This window comes from Portunus trituberculatus, chromosome 35, assembly GCF_017591435.1.
Source record: "Portunus trituberculatus isolate SZX2019 chromosome 35, ASM1759143v1, whole genome shotgun sequence".
NCBI classification, from domain to species: Eukaryota; Metazoa; Arthropoda; class Malacostraca; order Decapoda; family Portunidae; genus Portunus; species Portunus trituberculatus.
The window spans coordinates 9,237,937-9,264,758 of record NC_059289.1 but is presented as its reverse complement, the minus strand read 5'-3'; the positions used below and the strand labels follow the sequence as shown (position 1 = coordinate 9,264,758).

Sequence of the window (26,822 nt, the reverse complement as noted above, 5' to 3'; positions counted from 1 at the left end):
ATCCGTCTTTTCCTTCTCCACCTCTTCCATGCATCCTCTTTTCTTGTTCTAGCCTTTTCACATCTATCGTTAAACCAGTCCTGCTTTCCAACTTCTCTATGTTGTCTTATTGGTACAAATTTTTCTCACCTTCTTTGTATATTTTATAAATTCCTTCCACTTTTCATTTGCTCCTTAGCACTCTTGAATTTCATCCAATTTGTCTCTTGAAAGAATTTCTTTAGGTTTCCAAAATCTGTCTTGGCATAATTCCATCTTCCCACTTTATATTCTTCATTTCTTCTAGATTTCTCTTCATCTATCACCTTGAACTCCAAAACTGCATGATCACTCTTTGCTAAAGGGCACTCCACCCTCATCTCCTCAATGACCATTGGCTCTGTACTAAAGACCAAGTCCAGTCTTGACGATGCTCCCTCTCCTCCAAACCTAGTATCTTCTTTGACCCACTGAGTTAACACATTTTCCATTGCCAGTGTCAATAGTGTATTTCCCCATGTTGTCTCTGATCCTTCCATTGACCAGTCCTCCCAACACACCTCTTTACAATTAAAATCTCCCATCATTATAGTTCGTTCACAGCCACCCAACATTTCTTCCAGACATGTTCCTGTATCACTTATCATTTCTTCATATTCCTGTACTGACCATGCATTTGTCTTAGGTGGTACGTACACCACTATGTAGTGCCTCTTTTTTCCTTCATTAGTTTCTGCTCTGATCTTTAGCACTTCTGCCTTTCCCATACCTTCTTTCACTTGATCCACCTTTATATCTTTTTTAACCAGCAACATTTACCTAGTTGTAGTTTTACAACCTCTTTACATTCTCCCTTCTCCATATCTACACTTATCCAATTTTTCTTTGCTTACACCACTTCCTCACTCAAACTGTTCCAAGTCTCAACACATCTTTGCGGGAAAATATATTCTTTAACATCTCTCAGACATCTTCCCTTCCTCAGTTTTTTACTATGCAATCTTATGCTTCTAATGTCATATTCTTCTCTCAGAATCAGTTTCTCATTATCCACTTGATCCATTCCGTTAATCAATTTATAAACTTGTATCAGATCCCCTCTCTCCTTTCTCTGTTCCAGGGTTGGTAGATCCATAGTCTTTAGTCTCTCCTCATGTCATCCCTTCAAATTCTGGAACCATTCTTGTAGCCATTTTTTGTAGTCTCTCTAACTTCCTTCCTTATGTGTTTCTTTTTATGAGAGGTTCACACAACTCCTGCATATTCCAATCTGGGTCTTATTATAGTACAGTAATAAATACTCCACTTAATGAACAGGATATTCAAAGCTGTTCTCATTCTTATGAGGATGTAATTTTCCCATAGGAAATAATGGAAATATGATCTTCTCTGGTCCCCAACATACCACATGTGTATTTTTTTATATATATATATATATATTATATATTATATATATATATATATATATTTCTTTCTTTTTACAAGCCTTCTCAAGATTGTTTTGTAATCTATGATCTTCTTCCTCATTTTGAGATCCCACACAGAGACTACAGCACTTGCTTCTTCTTCTTCTTGTGACCTTTTTTTCTTGTCTTTCACATATTAAATTTGTTTCACTCCTTTTTCCTCTTAAATCCATATCTTTATTCATATCCTCATGCCATGATAACCTGGACTCCTCTTTTTCTAATGAAATACCGCTGTATTTCATTTAATTCACTATCACTCACTCTCAGTCCATTATCTCATCATATATGAATCTAAGTATGATATCCATTGCAGTATTTCATTAGTAATTCACTTCACTCAGTGCCACAGAGTCCAGGTTATCCTCATGGCATGAACGTTATGAATACTGGATATGATATCCATTATCAGGCAATGAGGTTGAAAACAAATTTTATCATGGTGAAAGACAACTGTGTCACAAGAAGAAGAAGAAGCTGCCAAGTCGCTGGAGTCTCCGTCTGTGTCTCATCATCTCTGCTTTATTTTTTGGTATTCCATGTAAGATTTCACTTTATGGATTACAAAACAATCCTTTCTTGAGGGCAAGGTTTGAAAAACCTAATAGAAATGTAGTTTTGTGAACATATATGCATATATAAGACAGTAACACCACCTCCAGAGGTGGGGTTCCCAGTAACCTCAGAGCAACCTCGTCACCGTCCCTCCAAGCGTTCATAGAAGCCATTTCACGGCAGGAGGTTGTTAAAGAATCTTGGATCCAGCTCCAGGAGCGCTAGACACAATCACAATGAAGTTGCCGTGTTCAGTTCCTCACCCGGCAAATTCAAACCCATTTGCTAAACATTTTTTTATCTTATCTTTTTGGTCTAACTTTATATGTCTTAAACCAAATTGTTATTCAATCTAGTATTACTGTACTTATCAATTTCTTCATCATTTCTTTGTCCATGTAGTGAAATGCTAATCCAATATTCCTTAGCAAATTATGTCTCTCTGAAAATTCTATCAATATGGCTTCCCGGTTGATTGTTTTCTTCCATCGTCACTCCCAAGTCCTTTTCCTTTTTTACTTTTTCTAGTTCTACTCCATCTCCCATCTTATAGATTCCCACTGGTCGTCTTTCACTCTTTCCCATTTCCATGACATGGCTTTTGTCCACATTGAATTCCATCTCCCATTTTTTACTCCATTTCCAGATCTTATTTAAGTCTTCCTGCAGTATTTCACTATCCTTTTTTTGTGTTATAACTCTGCACGGTTTTGCATCGTCCAAAACAGATTTATGTAGCTGTTCACTCCTCTGGCATGTCATTTATATATATATATATATATATATATATATATATATATATATATATATATATATATATATATATATATATATATATATATATATATATATATATATATATATATATATATATATATGAGAAAAGTATTGGCGCCAATACTGATCCCTGTGGCACTCCGCTTTCTACTGCTCTCCAATTGGACTTCATATCTTTAACTACCGTCCTTATTTCTCTCCCCTTCAAATCATTTTCCATCCATCTCAATGTGCTTCCTTTTAAGCCACCCTTCTCCTCTAACTTAAACAGTAATCTTTCATGTGGCACTTTATCAAATGCCTTTTTGAAATCCAAATAAATACAGTCAATCCATCCCTCTCTCTCTTGTACTCTATCAACTATTCTAGAGCAGAAACTCAGTAAATTTGTTACACACGACCAACCTTTTCTAAACCCAAATTGGCTATTTGATAATAATTTGTTGTCATCAAGAAACTCAATCCATTGTTTCTTTATTACTCTTTCACACATCATGCATATTACACTAGTTAGTGAAACTGGTCTGTAATTTAAAGGTTCTTCCTTACTTTCTTTCATATATATGGGAACCATCTCAGCTCTTTTCCATTCTACTGGTACTGTTCCATTTTTTATTGAGCATTTTATGATGATGTATATAGGACTTGCTAGTTCATCGCTACATTCTTTTAATATTCTGCCTGAGACTTCATCCAGTCCCATTGCCTTCTCTTTATCTAATTCCATCATCAACTCTTTTATTTCAAGCTTGGTTACTTTAATCTCTTTCATATAGACAGTCTCTCTATTACCCTGTGATCTTTCAAATTTGGATTCCTTAGTAAAGACCTCCTGAAACTTACTATTTAACAGTTCTGCCATATTTTTTTGGGTCTTCCACCATCCCGTTCTCTCCTTTTAACCTTTCTGTTGCTTCTTTTTGCCTTATTTTTCCATTTATGAATCTGTAGAACATTTTTCGGCACTGTCCTTTTCACAGTTCTTTTCTTCTTCCTTCCTCACCTTAGCATATTCATTTCTCACTGCTTTGAAATTTCCCTTATTTTCTGGATTTCTATTTCTCCTCCGCCTTTTCCACGCTCCATCTCTTTTTTCCTTTGCCCTAGCACACCTTTCGTTAAATCAATCTTTCTTTCCTTCTTCTTTAGGTCTATATTTCGGGACATATTCCCTGACTCCTGTTTTGTATATTTCCAAAAATAAGTTATATTTCTCTTGCATCCTCTCTGACTTTTCCATCTCCTCCCAGTTAACATTTTTAAAATAGTTCTTGAGGTTCTCAATATCAGCCTTTCTGTAGTTTAATCAGTCTCCTTTGTATGATTCGTCTCTATCTTCCTTTCACTCTTCTATATCCATTTCTAATATTACATGGTCACTCTTTCCCAATGGGCACTTATATCTAATATCAACGTTCATTTGTATACCCCTTGTAAAAACCAGGTCCAATCTCACCGGCTCATCGTTTCCTCTAAATCTTGTGTTTTCCTTTACTCTTTGGTCCATCATATTACCTATCATTAGATTCAAGAATATATCTCCCCAGGCTTCTTCCCCCATACCACTTTCATAATTTTTCCATTCCACTTCCTTACAGTTGAAATCCACTAATATCACTTTTACTCCTTTCTTTAATGATTCTCGTTAGACTCCTTATTGTGTCATCTATCATGTCTTTATATTCTTGATTGGTCCATGAATTTGTTTTTGGTGGCACATATGATCCAATGATTGTTGACTTTTTTATTAATATGTATCTCAATATACAGTACTTCTGCTTTTCCTTCCCCACACTCCACTTGGTTTACTACCATCTCTTTCCTTAACATCATCATGATTCCTCCTCCTCCTTTACCAACTCTGTCTCTCCTCCATATATTATACCTATTATCCATGTCTATTTTTATTGCCTCATCTAATTTTGTTTCAGCCAGGCATACAATATCTGGTTCTTCTTTCTTTATGTAATCTCTTAATTCTAATTTACTTGATAAAACCCCTCTATGTTCGTATACATCATTTTTAATCTCTTATTCTTATCATTTTTAGTTAAACTTGCTCCTATTTTTCTCTTCCTTCTCTTTAATATAACATTTCCTTATCCTGTCTCCTAAAATTCTCCAAAAAAATGCCTTCTTCTCTTCCTCTGACCTTTCATTATTTTTTTCCCTTATTTCTGCCACCAGTTCATTGTGTCTCTTTCTTTCTTCCTCATTTCTATTTTTCTTTATATATATATATATATATATATATATATATATATATATATATATATATATATATATATATATATATATATCCTTGCAACCTTCTGTTTCTCTGAATTTTGTCGTTCTATATAGTATTTCTTCTGTTGCTGCTTGTGATTTTAGTAGTATCTTAATTGGTCTCACTGTTCCTTCTTGATATGGTCCCATTCTGTGAATTTCTTCTACGTCCTCTTCTAAGTTCTGTCTATCCTCATCATTTAGATTCTTTAGTAGGTCTGATTGATTTCATTTCCTTTTTTCCCTTCTTGGTCTATATTTTACATTTTTTTCTTTCAGACCAAAAATAATTACACTTTTTTTCTGCAATTTCCCTTACTAGATTTCCTTTTTTCTTAACCCTTTCAGGGCGCATATAGGTTTTTGGGTCATGTCTGTGAGACGCAAATTCAGCCGAAAAATTGAGGTTTGCAAAATTGAAAAGAATCAATATTCTCATGCATAATACTGTAAAAAATCTAGGTCTTTACCACTCTGGAAAGTGGTGCAATAATGATAGGAAGTTGGCTTTCTGGTGGTATGTTGTGCGCTGTTGAGTATTGCTATCATAGCGGGTGGTTATTTTCCGACGCAACTTGTGCAGGTGTTTTCACAAAATTACACAGAATTTTCCACCTGATTTGAACTGCAGTTGCTCAGAACTGCTCCAGAATGTGCTAGGGTAATTGTTTTCACACCTGTGCATACATTATGCCCACACAAATAATATAGAATACATTTTCAGAGTGTTTTCTTGATGTACATACTATCATGAGCGAGGATACCCATGCCCATATATGGTAATATCACGCGCAATATACTACCAATAAACGAATAATATCTGGCATATCTGCTCTCTAACAACAAGATTTGATCATTACTCTTGTTATTTCTGTAAATAAATGCACAAATAGCCACTAGCAACATCGTAAAATAAAAATAATTGTGAAAAAAGGGGCATCTGATACTCTACTGCCATTGTGACTATATTTTTCTTACCACGCAACTGATGGCGCATCCCATGAGTCGAGGGAGAATGTCATCTGGCAACTAGCAGCAGCCAGGAGGCGCATAGTTTAATTCAGTGACTCGTCAAGTATGGGACCACGATCGTGGACAGGAGGCATTTCCCTCAAAGCCACGATCATGGTCCGGAGCACTGAAAGGGTTAAGGACTCCTATCATTTTGTTTGCCATATTCTCATCTCTTTCTTTTAACTGTTCTTGAAACACTTCCTGAAAATTTTCCTTGTCTTTCTTATCTTGGACTCTCAATGCTTGTACTTCTTTTTTAATCACGTCCTTTACTCTTTCCTCTTCTTTGTTTAATAGATCATTTAGTTCCTCTTTTTCTTTCTCGGCTTTACCGAGTCCTTCTTCCATCTGTTTCTTGTACTTAGCTACTTCCTTTTTCAGTTCCTCATTTTCTGCTCTTAGCTTAGCTTTGTTTCCTTCCACTCTTTTTATCCTTTCTTTCAATTTCTGGAACTCTTTTTCCTGTTCTTCATTCTATTTAATTCCCATACTCTCCTTTATCCATTTATCCAATTTATGTTCAATACTCAACACTCTCTTAAATAGGTAAGTATTTGCCGTATCAAAACCTTCAAATAACCTCTCACCTTCATCAACATATTCATCCTCTTCTTCCATTTTTTCCCAAGTCTCATACCTGCATTTAGATGTAATCTCTTCCTTACTCATGCTTCTCTAACACTGTATTCATGAACACGAGCCTACACTACTCGCCCAGGCCTCTGCAAACACAAACAGGTAGTGGGGATCAGCTGATGCTCAGAGCGACAGCACCATGTGTATTTACCTAGTTGTAGTTTTACAGGGCCTGGGCTTCATGCTCGTGTGGCCCCATCTCCATATCTACACTTATCCAATTTTTCTTTGAAACTATGCACACTCATTGCTGACACCACTTCTTCACTCAAAACTGTTCCACGTCTCAACACACCTTTGTGAGAAATTATATTTTTTTACATCTCTCAGACATCTTCCCTTTCTCAGCTTTTTACAATGCGATCTTGTACTTCGAATGTCATATTCTTCTCTCAGGATCAGTTTCTCATTATCCACTTGGTCCATTCCGTTAATCAATTTATAAACATGTATCAGATTCCCTCTTTCCCTTCTCTGTTCCAATATGGCTTACTGGTTGATTTTTTCTTCCATCGTCACTCCTAAGTCCTTTTCCTTTTATACTTTCTCCAGTTCTACTCCATCTCCCATCTCATTGATTCTCACAGGTCATCTTTCACTCTTTCCCATTTCCATGACATGGCTTTTGTTCACATTGAATTCCATTTCCCACTTTTTACTCTATTCACAGATCTTATTTAGGTCTTCTTGCAGTATTTCACAATCCTCCTTTTGCTTTATATCTCTGCACAGTTTCATATCATCTGCAAACAGATTTATGTAGCTGTTCACTCCTTCTGGCATGTCGTTAATATAAATGAGGAAAAGTATTAGTGCCAATACTGATCCCTGCGGCAATCCGCTTTCTACTGCTCTCCACTTGGACTTCATATCTTTAACTACCGTCCTTATTTCTCTCCACCACAAATTATTTTCTATCCATCTCAATGTGCTTCCTTTTAAGCCATCTTCTCCTCTAACTTCCATAGTAATCTTGCATGTGGCACTTTGTCAAATGCCTTTTTTAAATCCAAATAAATACAGTCAACCCATCCCTCTCTCTCTTGTACTCTATCAACTATTCTAGAATAGAAACTCAATAAATTAGTTACACACGACCGTCTTTTTCTAAAACCAAATTGGCTATTTGTTATCAATTTGTTGTCTTCAAGGAACTCGATCCATTGTTTCTTTATTATTCTTTCACACATCTTGCATATTACACTAGTTAGTGACACCGGTCTGTAATTTAAATGTTCTTCCTTCCTTCCGCTCTTATATATGGGAACCACCTCAGCTCTTTTCCATTCTACTGGTACTGTTCCATTTTCTATTGAGCATTTTATGATGTATATAGGACTTGCTAGTTCTTCCCTACATTCTTTCAGTATTCTGCCTGAGACTTCATCCAGTCCCATTGCCTTCTCTTCATCCAGTTCCTTCATTAACTCTTTTATTTCAAGCTTGGTTACTTTAATCTCTTTCATATAGACTGTCTCTCTATTACCCTGTGGCCTTTCATATTTGGATTCCTTACTAAAGACCTCCTGGAATTTATTATTTAATAGTTCTGCCATACTTTTTGTGTCATCCACCATCCCGTTCTCTCCCGTTATCATGACTCCTCCTCCTCCTTTACCCCTTCTGCCTTTTCTCCATACATTATACCTATTATCCAAGTCTATTTTGATGGCCTCATTTAGTTTTGTTTCAGCCAGGCATACAATATCTGGATTTTCTTTATTTATGTAATCTCTTAATTCTAGTTTACTTGATAAAAACCCGTCTATGTTCGTATACATCATTTTTAATCTTTTGCCTTTATCATTTTTAGTTAAACTTGTTCCACTTTTTTCTCTTCCTTCTCGTTTATATACCATTTCCTTATCCTGTCTCCTAGAATTCTCCAAAAAAAATGCCTTTTTTTCTTCTTCTGACCTTTCATTATTCTTTTCCCTTACTGCTGCTGCCAGTTCATTGTATCTCTTCCTTTCTTCCTCATTTCTATTTTTCTTTATATAGATATCCTTGCAGCCTTCTGTTTCTCTAAGTTTTGTTGTTCTATATAATATTTCTTCTGTTGCTGCTTGTGATTTTAGTAATATTTTAATTGGTCTCATTCTTCCTTCTTGATATGGTCCCATTCTGTTTATTTCTTCTACTTCTTCTTCTAAGTTCTGCCTATCTTCGTCATTTAGATTTTTTAGTAGGTCTTTGACTGATTTCATTTCTTCTTTTTCTCTTCTTGGTCTATATTTTATATTTTTTTCTTTTATTCCAAATACGACTACACTCTTCTTTTTTTCTGCATTTTCTCTTAACTAGATTTTCTTTTGTCTTGAGGACTCCTATCATTTTGCTTGTCATATTTTCTCCTTCTTTTAGTTGTTCTTGAATCACCTCCTGAAAATTAGCCTTATCTTTCTTATCTTGGACTCTCCATGCTTGTACTTCTTTTTTAATCATGTTCTGTACTCTTTCCTCTTCTTTGTTTACTAGATCTTTCAGCTTCTCTTTTTCTTTCTCGGCTTTACCGAGTCCTTCTTCCATCTGCTTCTTGTACTTAGCTACTTCCTTTTTCAGTTTTTCGTTTTCCACTCTTAGCCTAGCTAAGTTTTCTTCCACTTTTTTTATCCTTTCTCTCAGTTTTATAAACTCTTTTTCCTGTTCTTCATTCTCTTTCATTTTCATACTCTCCTTTATCAATTTATCTAGTTTACATTCAATAGTCAACACTCTCTTAAGTAGTGAAGTATTCGCCGGATCAAAACCTTCGAATGCACTCTCTCCCTCACCTACATAGTCATCATCAACTTTCATTCTTTCCCTAGTCTCATATCTGTATTTTGATGAAATCTCTTTTTTACTCATGATTCTTTAACAGTTGATTTCATGAAAGATGAGTCCACACTACTTCCCCAGGCCACGGTAAATACTGTACAACAGGTAGTGAAGATCAGTTGATTTCGGAATGGCGCCAGTGCGTCCTTCCTCAACCGCGTCTGGTGTGTGTGTATGTGTATTTACCTAGTTGTAGTTTTACAGGGCCTGGGCTTTATGCTCGTGTGGCCCCGTCTCCATATCTACGTTTATCCAATTTTTCTTTAAAACTATGTACAATCTTTGCTGACACCACTTCCTCACTCAAACTGTTCCAAGTCTCAACACATCTTTGCGGGAAACTAAATTTTTTAACATCTCTCAGACATCTTCCCTTCCTCAGTTTCTTACTATGCGATCTTGTGCTTCTAATGTCATATTCTTCTCTCAGGATTAGTTTCTCATTATCCACTTGATCCATTCCATCAATCAATTTATAAACTTGTATCAGATCCCCTCTCTCTCTTTTCTCTTCCAGGGTTGGTAGATCCATTGCTTTTAGTCTCTCCTAATATGTCATCCCTTTAAATTCTGGAACCAATTTTGTAGCCATTTTTTGTAGTCTCTCCAATTTCCTCCGCATATTCCAATCTAGGTATTATTTTAGTACTTATCAATTTCATCATTATTTCTTTGTCCATATAGTGAAATGCTAATCCAATATTCCTTAGCAAATTATACGTCTCTCTGAAAATTCTATCAATATGGCTTACCGTTTGATTATTTTCTTCCATTGTCACTACCAAGTCCTTTTCCTTTTTTACTTTTTCCAGTTATACTCCATCTCCCATCTTATAGATTCCCACTGGTCGTCTTTCACTTTTTCCCATTTCCATGACATGGCTTTTGTCCGAATTGAATTCCATCTCCCATTTTTTACTCCATTTCCAGATCTTGTTTAAGCCTTCCTGTAGTATTTCACAATCCTCTTTTTGTTTAATGACTCTGCACAGTTTCACATCATCCAAAAAAAAATTTATGTGGCTGTTCACTCCCTCTGGCATGTCGGTTATATATACGAGAAAAAGTATTGGCGCCAATACTGACCGCTGTGGCACTCCGCTGTCTACTGTTCTCCACTTGGACTTCATATCTTTAACTATCGTCCTTATTTCTCTCCCCCTCAAGTAATTTTTCATCCATCTCAATGTGCTTCCTTTTAAGCCACCCTTCTCCTCAACTTCCATAGTAATCTTTCATGTGGCACTTTATCAAACGCCTTTTTTAAATCTAAATAAATATAGTCAACCCATCCCTCTCTCTCTTGTACTTTATCAACTATTCTAGAGTAGAAACTCAATAAATTTGTTACACATGACCAACCTTTTCTAGAACCAAATTGGCTATTTGATAATAATTTGTTGTCTTCAAGAAACTCAATCCATTGCTTCTTTATTATTCTTTCACACATCTTGCATATTACACTAGTTAGTGATACCGTTCTGTAATTTAAAGGTTCTTCCTTTCTTCCGCTCTTATATATGGGAACCATCTCAGCTCTTTTCCACTCCACTGGGACTGTTCCATTTTCTATTGAGCATTTTATGATGTTGTATATAGGACTTGCTAGTTCTTCCCTACATTCTTTCAGTATTCTGCCTGAGACTTCATCCAGTCCCATTGCCTTCTCCTCATCTAATTCCGTCATCAACTTTTTTATTTCAAGCTTGGTTACTTTAATCTCTTTCATATGGACAGTCTCTCTATTACCCTGTGGTCTTTCAAATTTGGATTCCTTAGTAAAGTCCTTCTGAAATTTACTATTTTACAGTTCTGCCATACTTTTTGGGTCTTCCACCATTCCGTTCTTTCCTTTTAACCTTTCTATTGTTTCTTTTTGTCTTATTTTTCCATTTATGAATCTGTAGAACAATTTTGGTTGTTCCTTGCATTTTTCGACAATGTCCTTTTCATAGTTCCTTTCTTCTTCCTTTCTCACCTTAGCATACTCATTTCTTGCCGTTTCGAAGTTTTCCTTATTTTCTGGATTTCTGTTTCTTCTCCACCTTTTCCACACTCCATCTCGTTTCTCCTTTGCCCTAGCACACCTTGCATTAAACCATTCTTTCTTTCCTTCTCCTTTAGGTCTATATTTCGGGACATATTCCCTGACTCCTGTTTTGTATATTTCCAAAAATAAGTTATATTTCTCTTGAACCGTTTCTGAGTTTTCCATCCCCTCCCAGTTTACGTTTTTAAAATAGCTCTTGAGGTTCTCAATATCAGCCTTTCTGTAATTTAATCGGTCTCCTTTGTATGATTCATCTCTATCTTCCTTTCCTTCTTCTATATCCTTTTCTAATATTATATGGTCACTCTTTCCCAATGGGCACTTATATCTTATATCATCATTAATTTGTATATCCCTTGTAAAAACTAGGTTCAATCTCTCCGGCTCATCGTTTCCTCTGAATCTTGTGTTTTCCTTTACTCTTTGGACCATCAAATTATCTATCATTAGGTTCAGGAATCTATCTCCCCAGGCTTCTTCCCCTGTACCACTTTCATAATTTTCCCAGTCCACCTCCTTACAGTTGAAATCTCCTACTAATATCACTTTTCTTCTTTCTTTAATGATTCTTGTAAGACTCCATATTGTGTCATTTATCATGTCTTTATATTCTTGATTAGTCCATGAATTTGTTTTTGGTGGCACATATGTTCCAATGATTCTTCTTCTTCTTCTTCTTCTTCCTCAGCTTATATCCCATCTTCATATGGGGTCGCTGTTCCTCGCTAGTCTCTTCCAGATATTCTTTTCAGCCACCTGATTTTCTAGCAGTCCTTTTTCACTCATATCTTCTCTCAGCTTGTCCTTCCATCTCAGCTTCGGTCTACCTCTTCTTCTTCTTCCCTCCACCTCCATAGTCATTGCTCTTCTTCCTACATAGTTTTCATCTCTTCTCATTACATGCCCATACCAATTTAACCTTCTTTCTTGCATCTTTGAACTTATCTCTGCAACTTTCACTGTGCCTCTTATCAACTCGTTCTGGATCTTATATTTTCTTGTCACACCGCACATCCATCTTAACATTCTCATTTCTGCTACATCAACCTTCTTTTCATGTACCTTCTTCATAGCCCAAGTTTCACTTCCATACATCATTGAAGGCCTTACTGCTGCTTTGTAAACTTTACCTTTCAGTCTTGCACTTAATTTTCTGTCACATAGAACCCCTGACAGTTTTCGCCAGGAATTCCATCCACACTGAATCCGATGGTTTATTTCTACATCTAGTTCACCGTCCATAGTTACATGCGATCCAAGATATCGGAAGGCAGTAACTCTCTTAATGGCTTCCCCATCTATACTCATATCATCTCCACCATCTACCGCATTAAAGGGTAGGTACTCGGTCTTGCTTCTACTATTCTTCAAACCTCTATCCTCTAGTGCACCTTTCCATCTCGAAAGTTACCCCCGCAGATCAGCTTTTGTCTCACTTACCAGAACGATATCATCAGCAAATACCATTGTCCATGGTGCTTCTCTTCTCATGTCTTCGCTTAAGACATCCATAATTAGATAAAAAAGATAAGGGCTAAGAGCCGATCCCTGATGTAGTCCAACTCTGATGGTAAATCCTTCCATAGCCCCAACGCAGCTAGCAACATGCGATGTCACATCCCTGTACATATCTTGCACCAGCCTCACATATTTTTCACTAACACCTTTCTCCCTCATACATCTCCAAACCTCTGACCTTGGGACACGATCATATGCTTTCTCAAGGTCTATGAAAGCTGATTCTCTCTGTATTTTTCCATGGTCTGTTTCAGGGCAAATATTGCATCCGACGTCTGTCTACCTTCGATAAAGCCAAACTGATTTTCACTCACTTCTGTTTCAACTGCAATCCTTCTTCATATAATCCTTTCATATAATTTCATTGTATGTGACAGGAGCTTGATTCCTCTGTAGTTTGAGCATTCCTGGATGTCTCCTTTTTCTTTGTAAATGGGGATGATGACACTCTTCCTCCATTGAGATGGGATCTTCTCCTGCTCATAGATCTTTTTCATGAGGTCCCACATAATATCAATCCCCGGTTCACCGAGGCACTGCCACACTTCTATCGGGATGTTATCTGGTCCTACCGCTTTATTCTTTTTCATAATTTTCAAAGCTTGTGCCACTTCAGCTCGGTTGATACTTTCCGTCACTCTTTCAGTTGGTGTTCCCTCACCCACTAGTATTCTGGGATTTTCCTCATTTAGTAGGTTGTCAAAATACGCTTTCCACCTTTTCTTAATCTGGTCCTCTTCATGCAGCACTGTACCATTCCTATCTTTCATATGTTTTATGTGGGTTTGATCTTTTGTCTTCTTGTTTCTTAATTTAGCAATTCTCTAGATCTTTTTCTGTCCTTCTTCTGATTCTAAATCTTCATATATTTCCTCTCTAACCACCGCCTTCGCTACAGCCACTGCTTTCTTTGCTTCTTTATTTGCAACCTTGAGTCTTTCTTTATTTCCTTCAGTTCTATCCACATAGTAGGCTTTCTTGGCATTTATCTTCCTTCTGATGCATTCTGCTACTTCCTCATTCCACCACCACGTTTCCTTATCATTTGGAGGTCCTCTTCCTGATGTCATACCAAATATTTCTTCTCCTGCTTGTAGAACTAATTGAGCATTGTGATTCCACCAGTCCTCCACAACATCCTTCAACCTTACTTCTTCTAGTACATTTTGCTGGAACTGAACTTTCAAATCTTCATCTTTCATTTTCCACCATTTCACCTTGGGCGTTGATCTTCTTTTCCCTTTCTTTCTTCTCTTAATATTCAGCACACCCACTACGAGGTGGTGTTGTTTTGCCAACACTTCTCCTTTAATAACTTTACAGTTCCTTACTTCCTGCATGTTACTCCTCGGATACAGGATGTATTCTAACTGTGTCTCCAGTCCCCCACTCGAATATGTGGTATAGTCCTTCTTTACAAAAAAGGTGTTCACTATGGCCATGTCGTATGCTACTGCAAAATCAATCACCCTTTCTCCTTCTTCATTACAAACGCCACTTCCATTACCATCATGTACCCGTTCCACTTCATTTCTCACTCCAACGTGTCCGTTGAGGTCACCTGCCACAATAATCCGTTCATCTTCCGCTTCCGCTTCATTTCTTTAATGATTCTTGAAAGACTCCTTATTGTGTCATTTATCATGTCTTTATATTCTTGGTTAGTCCATGAGTTTGTTTTTGGTGGCACATATGTTCCAATGATTGTTAACTCCTTTTTATTGATATGTATCTTAATATACAGTAGTTCTGATTTTCCTTCCCAAAACTCCATTCGATTTACCACTATCTCCTTCCTTAACATTATCATGACTCCTCCTCCTCCTTTACCCACTCCGTCACTCCTCCATATATTATACCTTTTATCTATGACTATTTTTATTGCCTCATTTAACTTTGTTTCCACCAGGCATACAATATCTGGTTCTTCTTTTTTTATGTAATCTCTTAATTCTAATTTACTAGATAAAATCCCATCTATGTTTGTATACATAATTTTTAATCTCTTGTTCTTATAATTTTTAGTTAAATTTGCTCCATTTTTTCTCTTCCTTCTCTTTTATATACCATTTCCTTATCCTGTCTCCTAGAATTCTCCAAAAAAATGCCTTCTTCTCCTCCTCTGACCTTTCATTATTTTTTTTCTCTTGCTTCTGCCACCAGTTTGTTGTGTCTCTTCCTTTCCTCCTCGTTTCTATTTTTCTATATATATATATATATATATATATATATATATATATATATATATATATATATATATATATATATATATATATATATATATACAGGCAACCCCCGCTTAACAAAGGATATGTTCCTAAAAACACCTCGTTAAGCAAAACTTCGTTTAACCGATTATAACAAGTTTAACCCCTGATTTGAACTTCCATTGAGAGTAAGCAAAGCCAGAGTGCATCATAGTACAGTAAAAGGTTTAATGAAATAAAAAATTATGAAGTTAAACATTTAGGTAGTTTAATTTAAGTCATTATAATGTACACTAATGTATGTATGTCCGTAACTTTATAATGTTGATGATCTTAACTTTATGAAGGGAGGAAGAATGAAACGGGAAAGACACTAACTGGCAACCTGTAGAATGTAAACAAAGTGTGCATCATTGTACTGCATACAAAACTTATGTACCACATTTCCACAAGGCTTTCCATTTTATCCATTGTAGAGTCACGAGTTCAGGTGGTTCTTTTGGCTTGCAAGGAAGATAACGGTCTCACCAGCCTTCTTAATAGAGTCTGCTGACATGAAAATAGAGACAGTATAATATGGAGTCAAGATGGTGGCCAGCACTGCTATAGTTTTCTGGCCTCTCGTGTCTGTGAATAATATCTAGCTTCACTTGGAGAGTAAGAGACTTCCTGGTCTTCTTACGAACACTAGGCCAATTGCAGGGCATTTTGGTGGTAAGTTGAGCTAGGGAAAACAAGCTGCTGCTGACGCTGTTATGTTTTGACTGGGGAGTGAGTGTTGCGCGTGTTGTCCACGAGAGGCTTGATCTTGATCTTGATCTTTATTCTATAGGTGTCCCAGGATTTTTCCTGAGGCAGGCCTTAGTACCAGCAGCTCCTGGTGTATTCAAAAGCCTGTCAACTTGCGTGATATGGTGGGACTTTCAAATTTGGAAAAAAATTACCTGGATAAAACTTCGTTAAAGCGAGTTTGGTGTTCGTTAAACGAGCAGATGGTAGTAAAATGAAACCTTCGTTGTAGCGAAATTTCATTGTGCGAACCTTCGTTAAAGGGGGTTGCCTGTATATATATATATATATATATATATATATATATATATATATATATATATATATATATATATATATATATACAGTAAAGTCCTGGGTTACGTCGGTCTCGAGTTACGTCAAACTCGTAGTTACGTCAGTCCACTATAAGGGAATTTAAGATTAAAATTTTTTTTAATTTATAAATCGTAAAGCGCGGGATTTATTGTTATTGTTGGTGGTTACCCGCCACACCGCCCACCTCATGCTTGAATACAATAACACCCTGCCTCAGTTCCACCACACCGTCGCCCCTGGCAAGAGTGTTATCCTACTCCTGCGTTTACTGACTCAAGTTCTTAATATCTTGCTCAATGGCACCAAAGAGAAAACTCCTTAGTGACAGCAGTGATGCTAAGAAAAGGAAAACCATTACGCTACAAGAAAAAGGGGACGTAATTAAAGACATGAGAAGGGAGGCAGCAGCTGTGTGTGTGGGAGTGAAGAAGAAAATGGGAAGCCCGTTACCATGACAACAGGGAGGTTGAAGACCTTGAGGATTCGCGCACCCATCACAACAATAACAACTCCGGAGCCTCGCCTGGACCACACGACACTCGCAGCTCACTTGCACCGTCTGCGCCTGTCTGTTGATCCCTATTGCCCTTTCCTATTGCATTTCATGCCCCGCTGCCCACGCTTCTACTCCCACTGCACTGCACTACGCTCCCAGCTGTCCGCCCTGGGCATTACAACATTCGACCTACCCACCCTCCTGGCGGCCTTAGGGCCACCCCTCTCGACAACCTGCAGTCCTTCGCTTTTGTAGCCCTAATCAACAACAAAATCAAACTTGTGTTTCATATTCCTACATAGTTGTAAATAATATAACAATATAATCTTTAACTTACCTGAATGACCATAAACAATGATTGGTTGAAAACTCGATAATATGCTTTGAAATGTACGGAAACTCGAGTTACATACAAAATCAACTTACGTCATGTTTCAGGAACATAACTCTGACGTAAACCAAGACCTTACTGTGTGTATATATATATATATATATATATATATATATATATATATATATATATATATATATATATATATATATTTTTTTTTTTTTTTTTTTTTTTTTTTTTTTAGTATTTCTTCTGCTGCTGCTTGTGATTTTAGTAATATCTTAATTGGTCTCACTGTTCCTTCTTGATATGGTCCCATTCTATGGATTTCTTTTACTTCCTCTTCTAAGTTCTGTCTATCCTCATCATTTAGATGTTTTAGTAGGTCTTTTACTGATTTCATTTCGTCCTTTTCCCTTCTTGGTCTATACTTAACATTTTTTTCTTTCAGTCCAAAATAATTATTCTTTTTTTTCTGCAATTTCTCTTACTAAATTTTATTTTTTCTTCAGGACTCCTATCATTTTGTTTGTCATATTTTCATCTCTTTCTTTTAACTGTTCTTGAAATACTTCCTGAAATGATTCCTTGTCTTTCTTACCTTGGATTCTCCATGCCTGTACTTCTTTTTTAATCACGTCTTGTACTCTTTCCTCTTCTTTGTTAACTAGATCTTTCAGCTTCTCTTTTTCTTTCTCGGCTTTACTGAGTCCTTCTTCCATCAATTTCTTGTAGTTAGCTACTTTCACTTTTAATTCTTCATTTTCCGTTCTTAGCCTAGTTTAATTTTCTTCCACTCTTTTTATCCTTTCTTTCAATTTCTGGAGCTCTTTATCCTGTTCTTCATTCTCTTTCATTCCCATACTCTCATTTATCAATTTATCTAATTTACATTCGATAGTCAACACTCCATCAAATAGTGAAGTATGCGCCGTATCAAAGCCTTTGAATGCTCTTTCTCCCTCACCAACATAGTCATCATCAGCTTTCATTCTTTCCCATGTCTCATACCTGCATTTAGATGGAATCTCTTTCTCACTCATGATTTTGTAACACTGTATTCCTGAAAAAAAACGAGTCCACACTAATCGCCCAGGCCACTGCAAACCCAAACAAAGGTATTGAAGATCAGCTGATTCTCGGGAGAGACGGTATTGCATCCTTCCTTGACCGCGTCTCGGTGTGTGTGTGCGTGTGTGTGTAATCTAGCTCTATTTCTTAGTGTTTTTGTTAATGTCAATCTCTGATTAGAAGTATAAAAATAAAGAAAAAGAAATCAAGAAAATAGTAGCACAAATAGTGAAAGAGCAGGTGTGGTTACCTCAGTCTGGAAGCAGGAGTGAAGAGCCGTAAGGAACGGGTGATGGGCAGCCATGTCTAAGATACGTCGCTCTGTCATTGTACATTCCACGTCATCGTCTTGAAGGATTACATCCTTTTTCAGCACCTGAACAAGTTAAAACAAATTATAAAAAAGTGAACCAAAGAATTAAAATATTAGAGGAGAGGAAAGGACAATAATCACATCCACACAATGACCAAGATAACTTAGATTTTCATTAAAGTATTGGAACTGTATGCACAATCAGCTGTTATTGAGTAAAGCTGTCTCTGATGTGTATCATAGGCCTGCCTTCTTACATTCCAAACCCCCAATTCTTGTTCCTCCCTGCCACCCCCATGCTTCTCAGGTTTCCTTCACCTCTCAAGTTCTAGCCAATGACAGAGTTGCATGAAAAAAGGCTGACATGTCATTTTTGTTAGAAATATAAATAAGAAAACTACTTCATCAAGTAGGCATCTGACATACATACATATATACATGTCTGTCAGTATGTTACTTTGGTTTCCAACTGTTTCAACAAGCAGAATAAAAACTTACCTTGACAGCATACACTTCATCTGTTCCCTTGAGTTCAGCTAACATAACCTTTCCAAAGCTTCCCTTGCCCAGTACTTTAATGAAGTTGAAGTCATCTAAGCCGAGCTTGCCCATCACAGCATCCAGATTAGTGTCCAGGGCTTTGGCTGTTCAAAACAAACAAACATGTAATCACTTCATCACCACACACAAACATAGTGATACAATGTACTATATAAAAAATACTAGTACACTAACTATCCATCCTCAGGAAATGGTATACATCCACATTTACATTTTGCTGGCCCAGTTTTCTGCTAATCCTAAAAAGCATGAAGAATACATTTGTGCTTCACAAAACTTATATGATACAGCCAGATCACAAAATGTACTTAGAAATAATTTTTCTTGTGGCAAGAAATATGATTATAATATACTGCACATAGAATTCTTATTTCTTACCATACTTCCTGGCATCACAAATTTAAAACACAGACAGGTAGATGAGAAGTAAGAAATGTTAAACTTTTGTTCTCTTTTAAATAAGAATGATCTTGGTCAAGTAGGAAAAAAAAAATCCTACTGAAGGTGCCAATCTCCAAAGAGGAAGGCAGAAAGAATGATCCAAAAATAAGAGAACCGTCCAGTTACTTACGCTTAGATTCTTGATCCTCCTCTGGGTAGCGATCCTTCATGTGCTGGTCCATGATGCGCTGAGCCTCCAGCCTTAGTCTCAATTCCTCATCCTCGTCTTTCATCCTGCCTAATTCATCTGTCTCACTGATACTCCCTTGCACACTTACTGAGCTAGAGGCTGAAGTTGGGAATTTTGATAGTTCACTGATTGACTGCAAAGAAAATAAATTGACACCATTAGGCATGATAAATCCAATGCTGCAGTTTTTCTCGCAAATATTTCAATTTTCTTGTTTCTTCATATCTGGGAGATGAACAGAAATAACATCTGGTACTTGGAAAAATAAAAACATGTACTTACTTTCTTTTTACTAGGCTTCACTGCTTCTTGAGGCCGTATACCCATATCTGCTAGAATCTCTGATAACTGTTTCACATTTATTCCACAATTATTTGCTACATTCTTTTGACATCTCTTGTGAACATTCATATTGCATACTGAAAAAAAGGAACGAATGAGTTGGACACACTACTCCTTAGTTATATTCATATCTATCTATCTTTATTAGTTGTCTGTTTCATCAACGTGCTCTCAAAACCAAATGGAAGCTGTGCAGCGTATTTTCTGGCAAGTCAAGTCAAATTCACAATGCTACTCCTTATCTATTTATTTGTACTATCTAACTGTTTATTATACTGCATTATGATATAAAAAACATACTCGACAATGAGTAATATCATCTATACTGCTTTCTAAACCAAACATAAGCCATGCAATGTAGTTTTTTGGCAGTGTTCTTTATCTCAGTTATTCATTCCCTATCTCTCTGTTTATTACAATGTACTACAATACAACCACAACATTATCAGTAAAGAATAACATACATCCATACTGCTCTTTAAACCAAGAGAAGACCATGTAACATTACTTTGTGGTAAGTCAGAGTAATTTGGCAGTGTTGTTCCAGCAATGAGGTGCTAAGCACACCAGAACACCCTCCTCACTCACCTTCACATTGGAGACCCTGACGAATAAGGCCATAAAGCAACGAGCCACAATGGTCACAGAACGTAAATCGCTTATATGAGTGAACTGAAAACCGATGTGGCACATTGACATTAAACCGCTGTTGACCACCCCCCTGTAAAGGACAAATGCACATTATAGCCTGTGTCTCAGATTATTCTTCTCATTGCCAACAGTGTTGCTGCATTTTGATTGGTAAGTCAAACAAAACATAAGGTAATAGGTAATAGATAAGGTCATGATGGTGAAGATGACAGAAAAAGTCAAAGTATATGATGTGCGTGTCTGGCAAATGGATCCATATAAAGAAGGGTATTCACTTACTGCTTGTTCTTCTGTTACTATAGCCTCAGCATTCTTGCTTCCTGGACAACGTGTAACGACGGACTGATGACAGCGCTTGTGGATGACGCAGGTACAAACTTGACACTGATAACCTTGTTTCCCAATGCCCCAAATAAATTCTCTGCAGTGGGAGCAGAATGTAGGTTGTCGAAGGAAGGTTGCCATGAACTTGTGACCATTAACCTGCAATTGGAAAGTAATAGAAAATAAATAAATAAAATGTATTGTAAAATCAATCATAAGTAATTTCATAATTACCAACATTTAAGGTTTTGCATTGAATGTGCACACATACAAAGACCTGAACACACAGCAATAAATACTCAGCAAATCATTATGATCGCCACATACTCTGCAATGCATCATCAAGCAGTGCATCACACACCACCACCACCACCACACAATTCACAATGCATCTAACACAAAGACATAACACATACCACCACATTATTTCTAAATGCATCCACACAAGTGAGGTCACATCACATTCTTTCTTTCTTTCCATCACAAGCAGGGGAACACACACACACACACACACACACACACACACACACACACACACACACACACACACACACACACACACACACACACACACACACAAGTTATTCTTGTATAATATTAAGTCTTTAACTGTTTTGTTTTGTTTTGTTTTTCAGTTTGTACAAATACATCCACCCCTTTTCAGTAAATTTTCAGCCTTTGGGCTGCAATGTCTAATAAACCGTATTATTATTATTATTATTATTATTATTATTATTATTATTATTACACACACACACACACACACACACACACACACACACACACACACACACACACACACACACACACACACACACACACACTACAAAAAAAAAGGCTACAAGAAGGATTCCAGAATTTGAAGGGATGACATATAAGGAGAGACTAAAGGCTATGGATCTACCAACCCTGGAACAGAGAAGGGAGAGAGGGGATCTGATACAAGTTTATAAATTGATTAAAGGAATGGATCAAGTGGATAATGAGAAACTAATCCTGAGAGAAGAATATGACATTAGAAGCATAAGATCGCATAGTAAAAAACTGAGGAAGGGAAGATGTCTGAGAGACGTTAAAAAATATAGTTTCCTGCAAAGATGTGTTGAGACTTGGAACAGTTTGAGTGAGGAAGTGGTGTCAGCAAAGAGTGTGCATAGCTTTAAAGAAATATTGGATAAGTGTAGATATGGAGACAGGGCCACACGAGCGTAAAGCACAGGCCCTGTAAAACTACAACTAGGTAAATACAACTAGGTAAATACACACACCTGGTGGACCCTCCGCCTCATGGCTCCACGGCGTCGGTTGAAGCCTTGGCGCTCCCTGAACTCCCGGGGGCGCACACCCCCATCCTCTGGTTCTACCCATTTTAACTCAATTACTACATGTAGTTTCCCCTGAGGTTCCAAATCCACCTGTTAGGGAGAAAAAAATTCAGTGTCAGTATATGAAGGATGGTAATTGGCTACAAGGTTTCCTCTCTGAGTACAGTGAGGTCTTATCCTCTCTTCCAGCAGCTTCAATGCAGAAGACATTCTTTCACTATTTCACACTTATTTAGTCCACTTCACTAATGCAATATTTAAACAATATTCTCAGTCTATCATCCCTTTTCTGGAAAACACTGGAACTTCTTTCTTGCTTCTGTAATCCTCCAGACTTCTGCCTTGAACTATTTCAAGAGGGAGTTCTCAAGACACCTTCAAATTTTGCACAACCCTGTAGACTACACTCTTCTAGGGCTGACACATTCAGTGGACTTATTTTCCCTTCCATCTTACATAAAGGAAAACAAGTGCAAAATCAAACCTATATACATGCAGTACATATTTGTGCCTAACTATCTACTATATATCAGGTTGGTACTTTCACATGTCACCACACACACACACACACACACATGGGTGGCTGTGAACGAACTATAATGATGGGAGATTTTAATTGTAAAGAGGTGTGTTGGGAGGACTGGTCAATGGAAGGATCAGAGACAACATGGGGAAATACACTATTGACACTGGCAATGGAAAATGTGTTAACTCAGTGGGTCAAAGAAGATACTAGGTTTGGAGGAGAGGGAGCATCGTCAAGACTGGACTTGGTCTTTAGTACAGAGCCAATGGTCATTGAGGAGATGAGGGTGGAGTGCCCTTTAGCAAAGAGTGATCATGCAGTTTTGGAGTTCAAGGTGATAGATGAAGAGAAATCTAGAAGAAATGAAGAATATAAAGTGGAAGATGGAATTATGCCAAGACAGATTTTGGAAACCTAAAGAAATTCTTTCAAGAGACAAATTGATGAAATTCAAGAGTGCTAAGGAGCAAATGAAAAGTGGAAGGAATTTATAAAATATACAAAGAAGGTGAGAAAAATTTGTACCAATAAGACAACATAGAGAAGTTGGAAAGCAGGACTGGTTTAACGATAGATGTGAAAAGGCTAGAACAAGAAAAGAGGATGCATGGAAGAGGTGGAGAAGGAAAAGACGGATTAAGCAGTGGGAAAGTTACAAAAGAGCAAGAAATGAATATGTGTTGATTAGAAGAGAAGAAAGAAAGAAACAAGAAAAGGATATAATTGATAAATGTAAAGACCAACCAAGGTTTTTTACAGACATGTGAACAACAACATCAAAAATAGAGAAAGTATTGAAAGTTTAGAAGTAAATGGAGTATGCAGTGAAGATCCCAGGAAATGGCAGAGGCTATGAATGGATGCTTTGGAAGGTATTCACAAAGGAGACTGCTTTTGACAAACCACTGGTAATGGAACAGAAAGGGATTATGAAGGAGTTTCAAGTAACTGTGGAGGAGATCAAGAATATGATGGGGAGTTTAGAAGTGAGAAAAGCTGTGGGACCTGATGGGGTATCAGGATGGATTTTAAGAGAATGCAGGAGCAACTGGCAGAAAAAGTTTGTGAAGTAATTGATGCCTCATTAAGGGAAGGTGTAGTGCCCCAAGACTGGAAAAGAGCTAACATTGTCCCAATCTATAAAGCAGGTAACAAGAGGGACCCATTGAACTATAGACCAGTGTCACTTACAAGTGTGGTAGCTAAGATGTGTGAGAGGGTGGTGAAGAATAGATGGACAGACTTCTTGGAGAAAAATGACATACTTTGTGAGTGTCAATTTGGTTTTAGAAAAGGGCGTTCATGCACGACAAACCTGATATGTTACTATTCGAGGGTGATAGATGTAATACAGGAAAGAGATGGTTGGGCTGATGGAATATATCTGGATTTAAAAAAGGCCTTTGATAAGGTACCACACCGGAGAGACTGATCTGGAAACTTGAAATGGTAGGAGGAGTGCATGGCAGTTTACTAAAATGGATGGAAGACTTTTGGTAGGAAGAGAAATGAGAACAATAATTAAGGACAGACCATCAGAATGGGGCTTGGTGGAGAGTGGAGTTCCACAGGGATCAGTGTTGGCACCAGTAATGTTCGCGTCTACATAAATGACATGGTGGATGGGGTGTCCAGTTATGTGAGCCTATTTGCAGACGATGCAAAATTGTTAAGAAAAGTGAGATGTGACAAAGATTGCGAACTACTCCAGGAAGACTTGGACAGAATATGGAAATGGAGCTGTACATGGCAAATGGAGTTCAACACGACAAAATGCAAGAAATTAGAGTTTGGCAAGAGTGAAAGAAGAATCAGGAGTATGTACAAGATAGGAAATGAAGACATAAAACCAGTCATGAAGAAAAGACCTTGGGGTGACAATTACCAATGACCTATCGCCAGAGAGACATATAAACAAAATAATTGGAGAAGTATTGAACTTATTGAGGAACATAAGAGTGGCGTCAGATATTTAGATGAAGAAATGATGAAGAAAATAATTACTGCAATGATAAGACCAAGGCTTGAATATGCAACAATACAGTGGGCTCGAACTTAAAGAAACACATAAGGAAACTAGAGAAAGTACAGAGGGCTGCAACAAAATGGTGCCTGACTTAAGAGATTTGACTTATGAAGACAGACTGAACAGAATGCAACTTCCACCCTGGAAAACAGAAGAGAAAGGGAGACCTGATAGCAATATACAGAGTGATGATTGGCATGGAAAAATGGATAGGGAAGATCTGTGTATGTGGAATGAAAGAATGTCGAGAGGGCATGGGAAAAACTAAAATGGCCACTTATAGGAGAGATGTGAAAAAATATAGCTTCCCTCATAGAAGGGTGGAAGCATGGAATAGTTTAGACGTGGAAGTGGTCAACGCAAGGAATATTCATGATTTTAAGAAAAAGCTGGACATTAGTAGATATGGAGACGGGACAGTACGAGCATAGCTCTTTTCCCGTATGTTACAATTAGGTAAATACAATTAGGTAGATACACACACACACACACTAAGGCTAAGAACCGAAAATGAAGAATTAAAAGTCCAAATAGCGAACTATAAGAAATTGATGGAAGAAGGACTCGGTAAAGCCGAGAAAGAAAAAGAAAAGCTAAAAGATCTAGTTAACAAAGAAGAAGAAAGAGTACAAGACGTGATTAAAAAAGAAGTACAAGCATGGAGAATCCAAGATAAGAAAGACAAGGAATCATTTCAAGAAGTATTTCAAGAACAGTTACAAGAAAGAGATGAAAATATGACAAGCAAAATGATAGGAGTCCTCAAGAAAAAGAAAATTTAGTAAGAGAAATTGGAAAAAAAGAAGAGTGTAATTATTTTTGGACTGAAAGAAAAAATGTTAAATATAGACCAAGAAGGGAAAAAGACGAAATGAAATCAGTAAAAGACCTACTAAAACATCTGAATGACGAGGATAGACAGAACTTAGAAGAGGAAGTAGAAGAAATCCATAGAATGGGACCATATCAAGAAGGAACAGTGAGACCAATTAAGATATTACTAAAATCACAAGCAGCAGCAGAAGAAGTACTATATAAAAAAACGAAACTCAGAGAAACAGAAGGTTGCAAAGATATATATATAAAGAAAAATAGAAACTAGGAGGAAAGGAAGAGACACAATGAACTGGTGGCAGAAGCAAGAGAAAAAATAATGAAAGGTCAGAGGAGGAGAAGAAGGCATTTTTTTGGAGAATTATAGGAGACAGGATAAGGAAATGGTATATAAAAGAGAAAGAAGAGAAAAGAATGGAGCAAGTTTAACTAAAAATGATAAGAACAAGAGATTAAAAATGATGTATACAAACATAGATGGGATTTTATCTAGTAAATTAGAATTAAGAGATTACATAAAGAAAGAAGAACCAGATATTGTATGCCTGGTGGAAACAAAGTTAAATGAGGCAATAAAAATAGACATAGATAAAAGGTATAATATATGGAGGAGAGAGAGTGGGTAAAGGAGGAGGAGGAGTCATGATGATGTTAAGGAAGGAGATAGTGGTAAATCAAGTGGAGTTTGGGGAAGGAAAATCAGAAATACTGTATGTTAAGATGCATATTAACAAAAAGGAGTTAACAATCATTGGAACATATGTGCCACCAAAACAAACTCATGGACTAACCAAGAATATAGAGACATGATAGATGACACAATAAGGAGTCTTACAAGAATCATTAAGGAAAGGAGAAAAGTGATATTGATAGGAGATTTCAACTGTAAGGAGGTAGACTGGGAAAATTATGAAAGTGGTATGGGGAAGATGCCTGGGAGATAGATTCCTGAACCTAATGATAGATAATTTGATGGTCCAAAGAGTAAAGGAAA

General features: G+C 37.0%; 1 protein-coding gene across 2 annotated transcripts in view; it reads right to left on the bottom strand.

Annotated features, from left to right (window-relative positions):
• LOC123513120 (protein kinase C-like) overlaps window positions 1-26,822 on the bottom strand; it is a 103,347-nt gene that overhangs the window by 13,897 nt on the left and 62,628 nt on the right. For both annotated transcript variants that reach the window (XM_045270001.1, XM_045270002.1), the window contains 7 exons: window positions 22,386-22,532; window positions 21,073-21,276; window positions 20,731-20,863; window positions 20,083-20,219; window positions 19,741-19,933; window positions 19,107-19,252; window positions 18,546-18,671 (listed from right to left, as the gene is read on the bottom strand). In XM_045270001.1, the coding sequence (XP_045125936.1) occupies window positions 18,546-18,671; window positions 19,107-19,252; window positions 19,741-19,933; window positions 20,083-20,219; window positions 20,731-20,863; window positions 21,073-21,276; window positions 22,386-22,532 (1,086 nt within the window). The remainder of the gene's footprint in view (window positions 1-18,545; window positions 18,672-19,106; window positions 19,253-19,740; window positions 19,934-20,082; window positions 20,220-20,730; window positions 20,864-21,072; window positions 21,277-22,385; window positions 22,533-26,822) is intronic.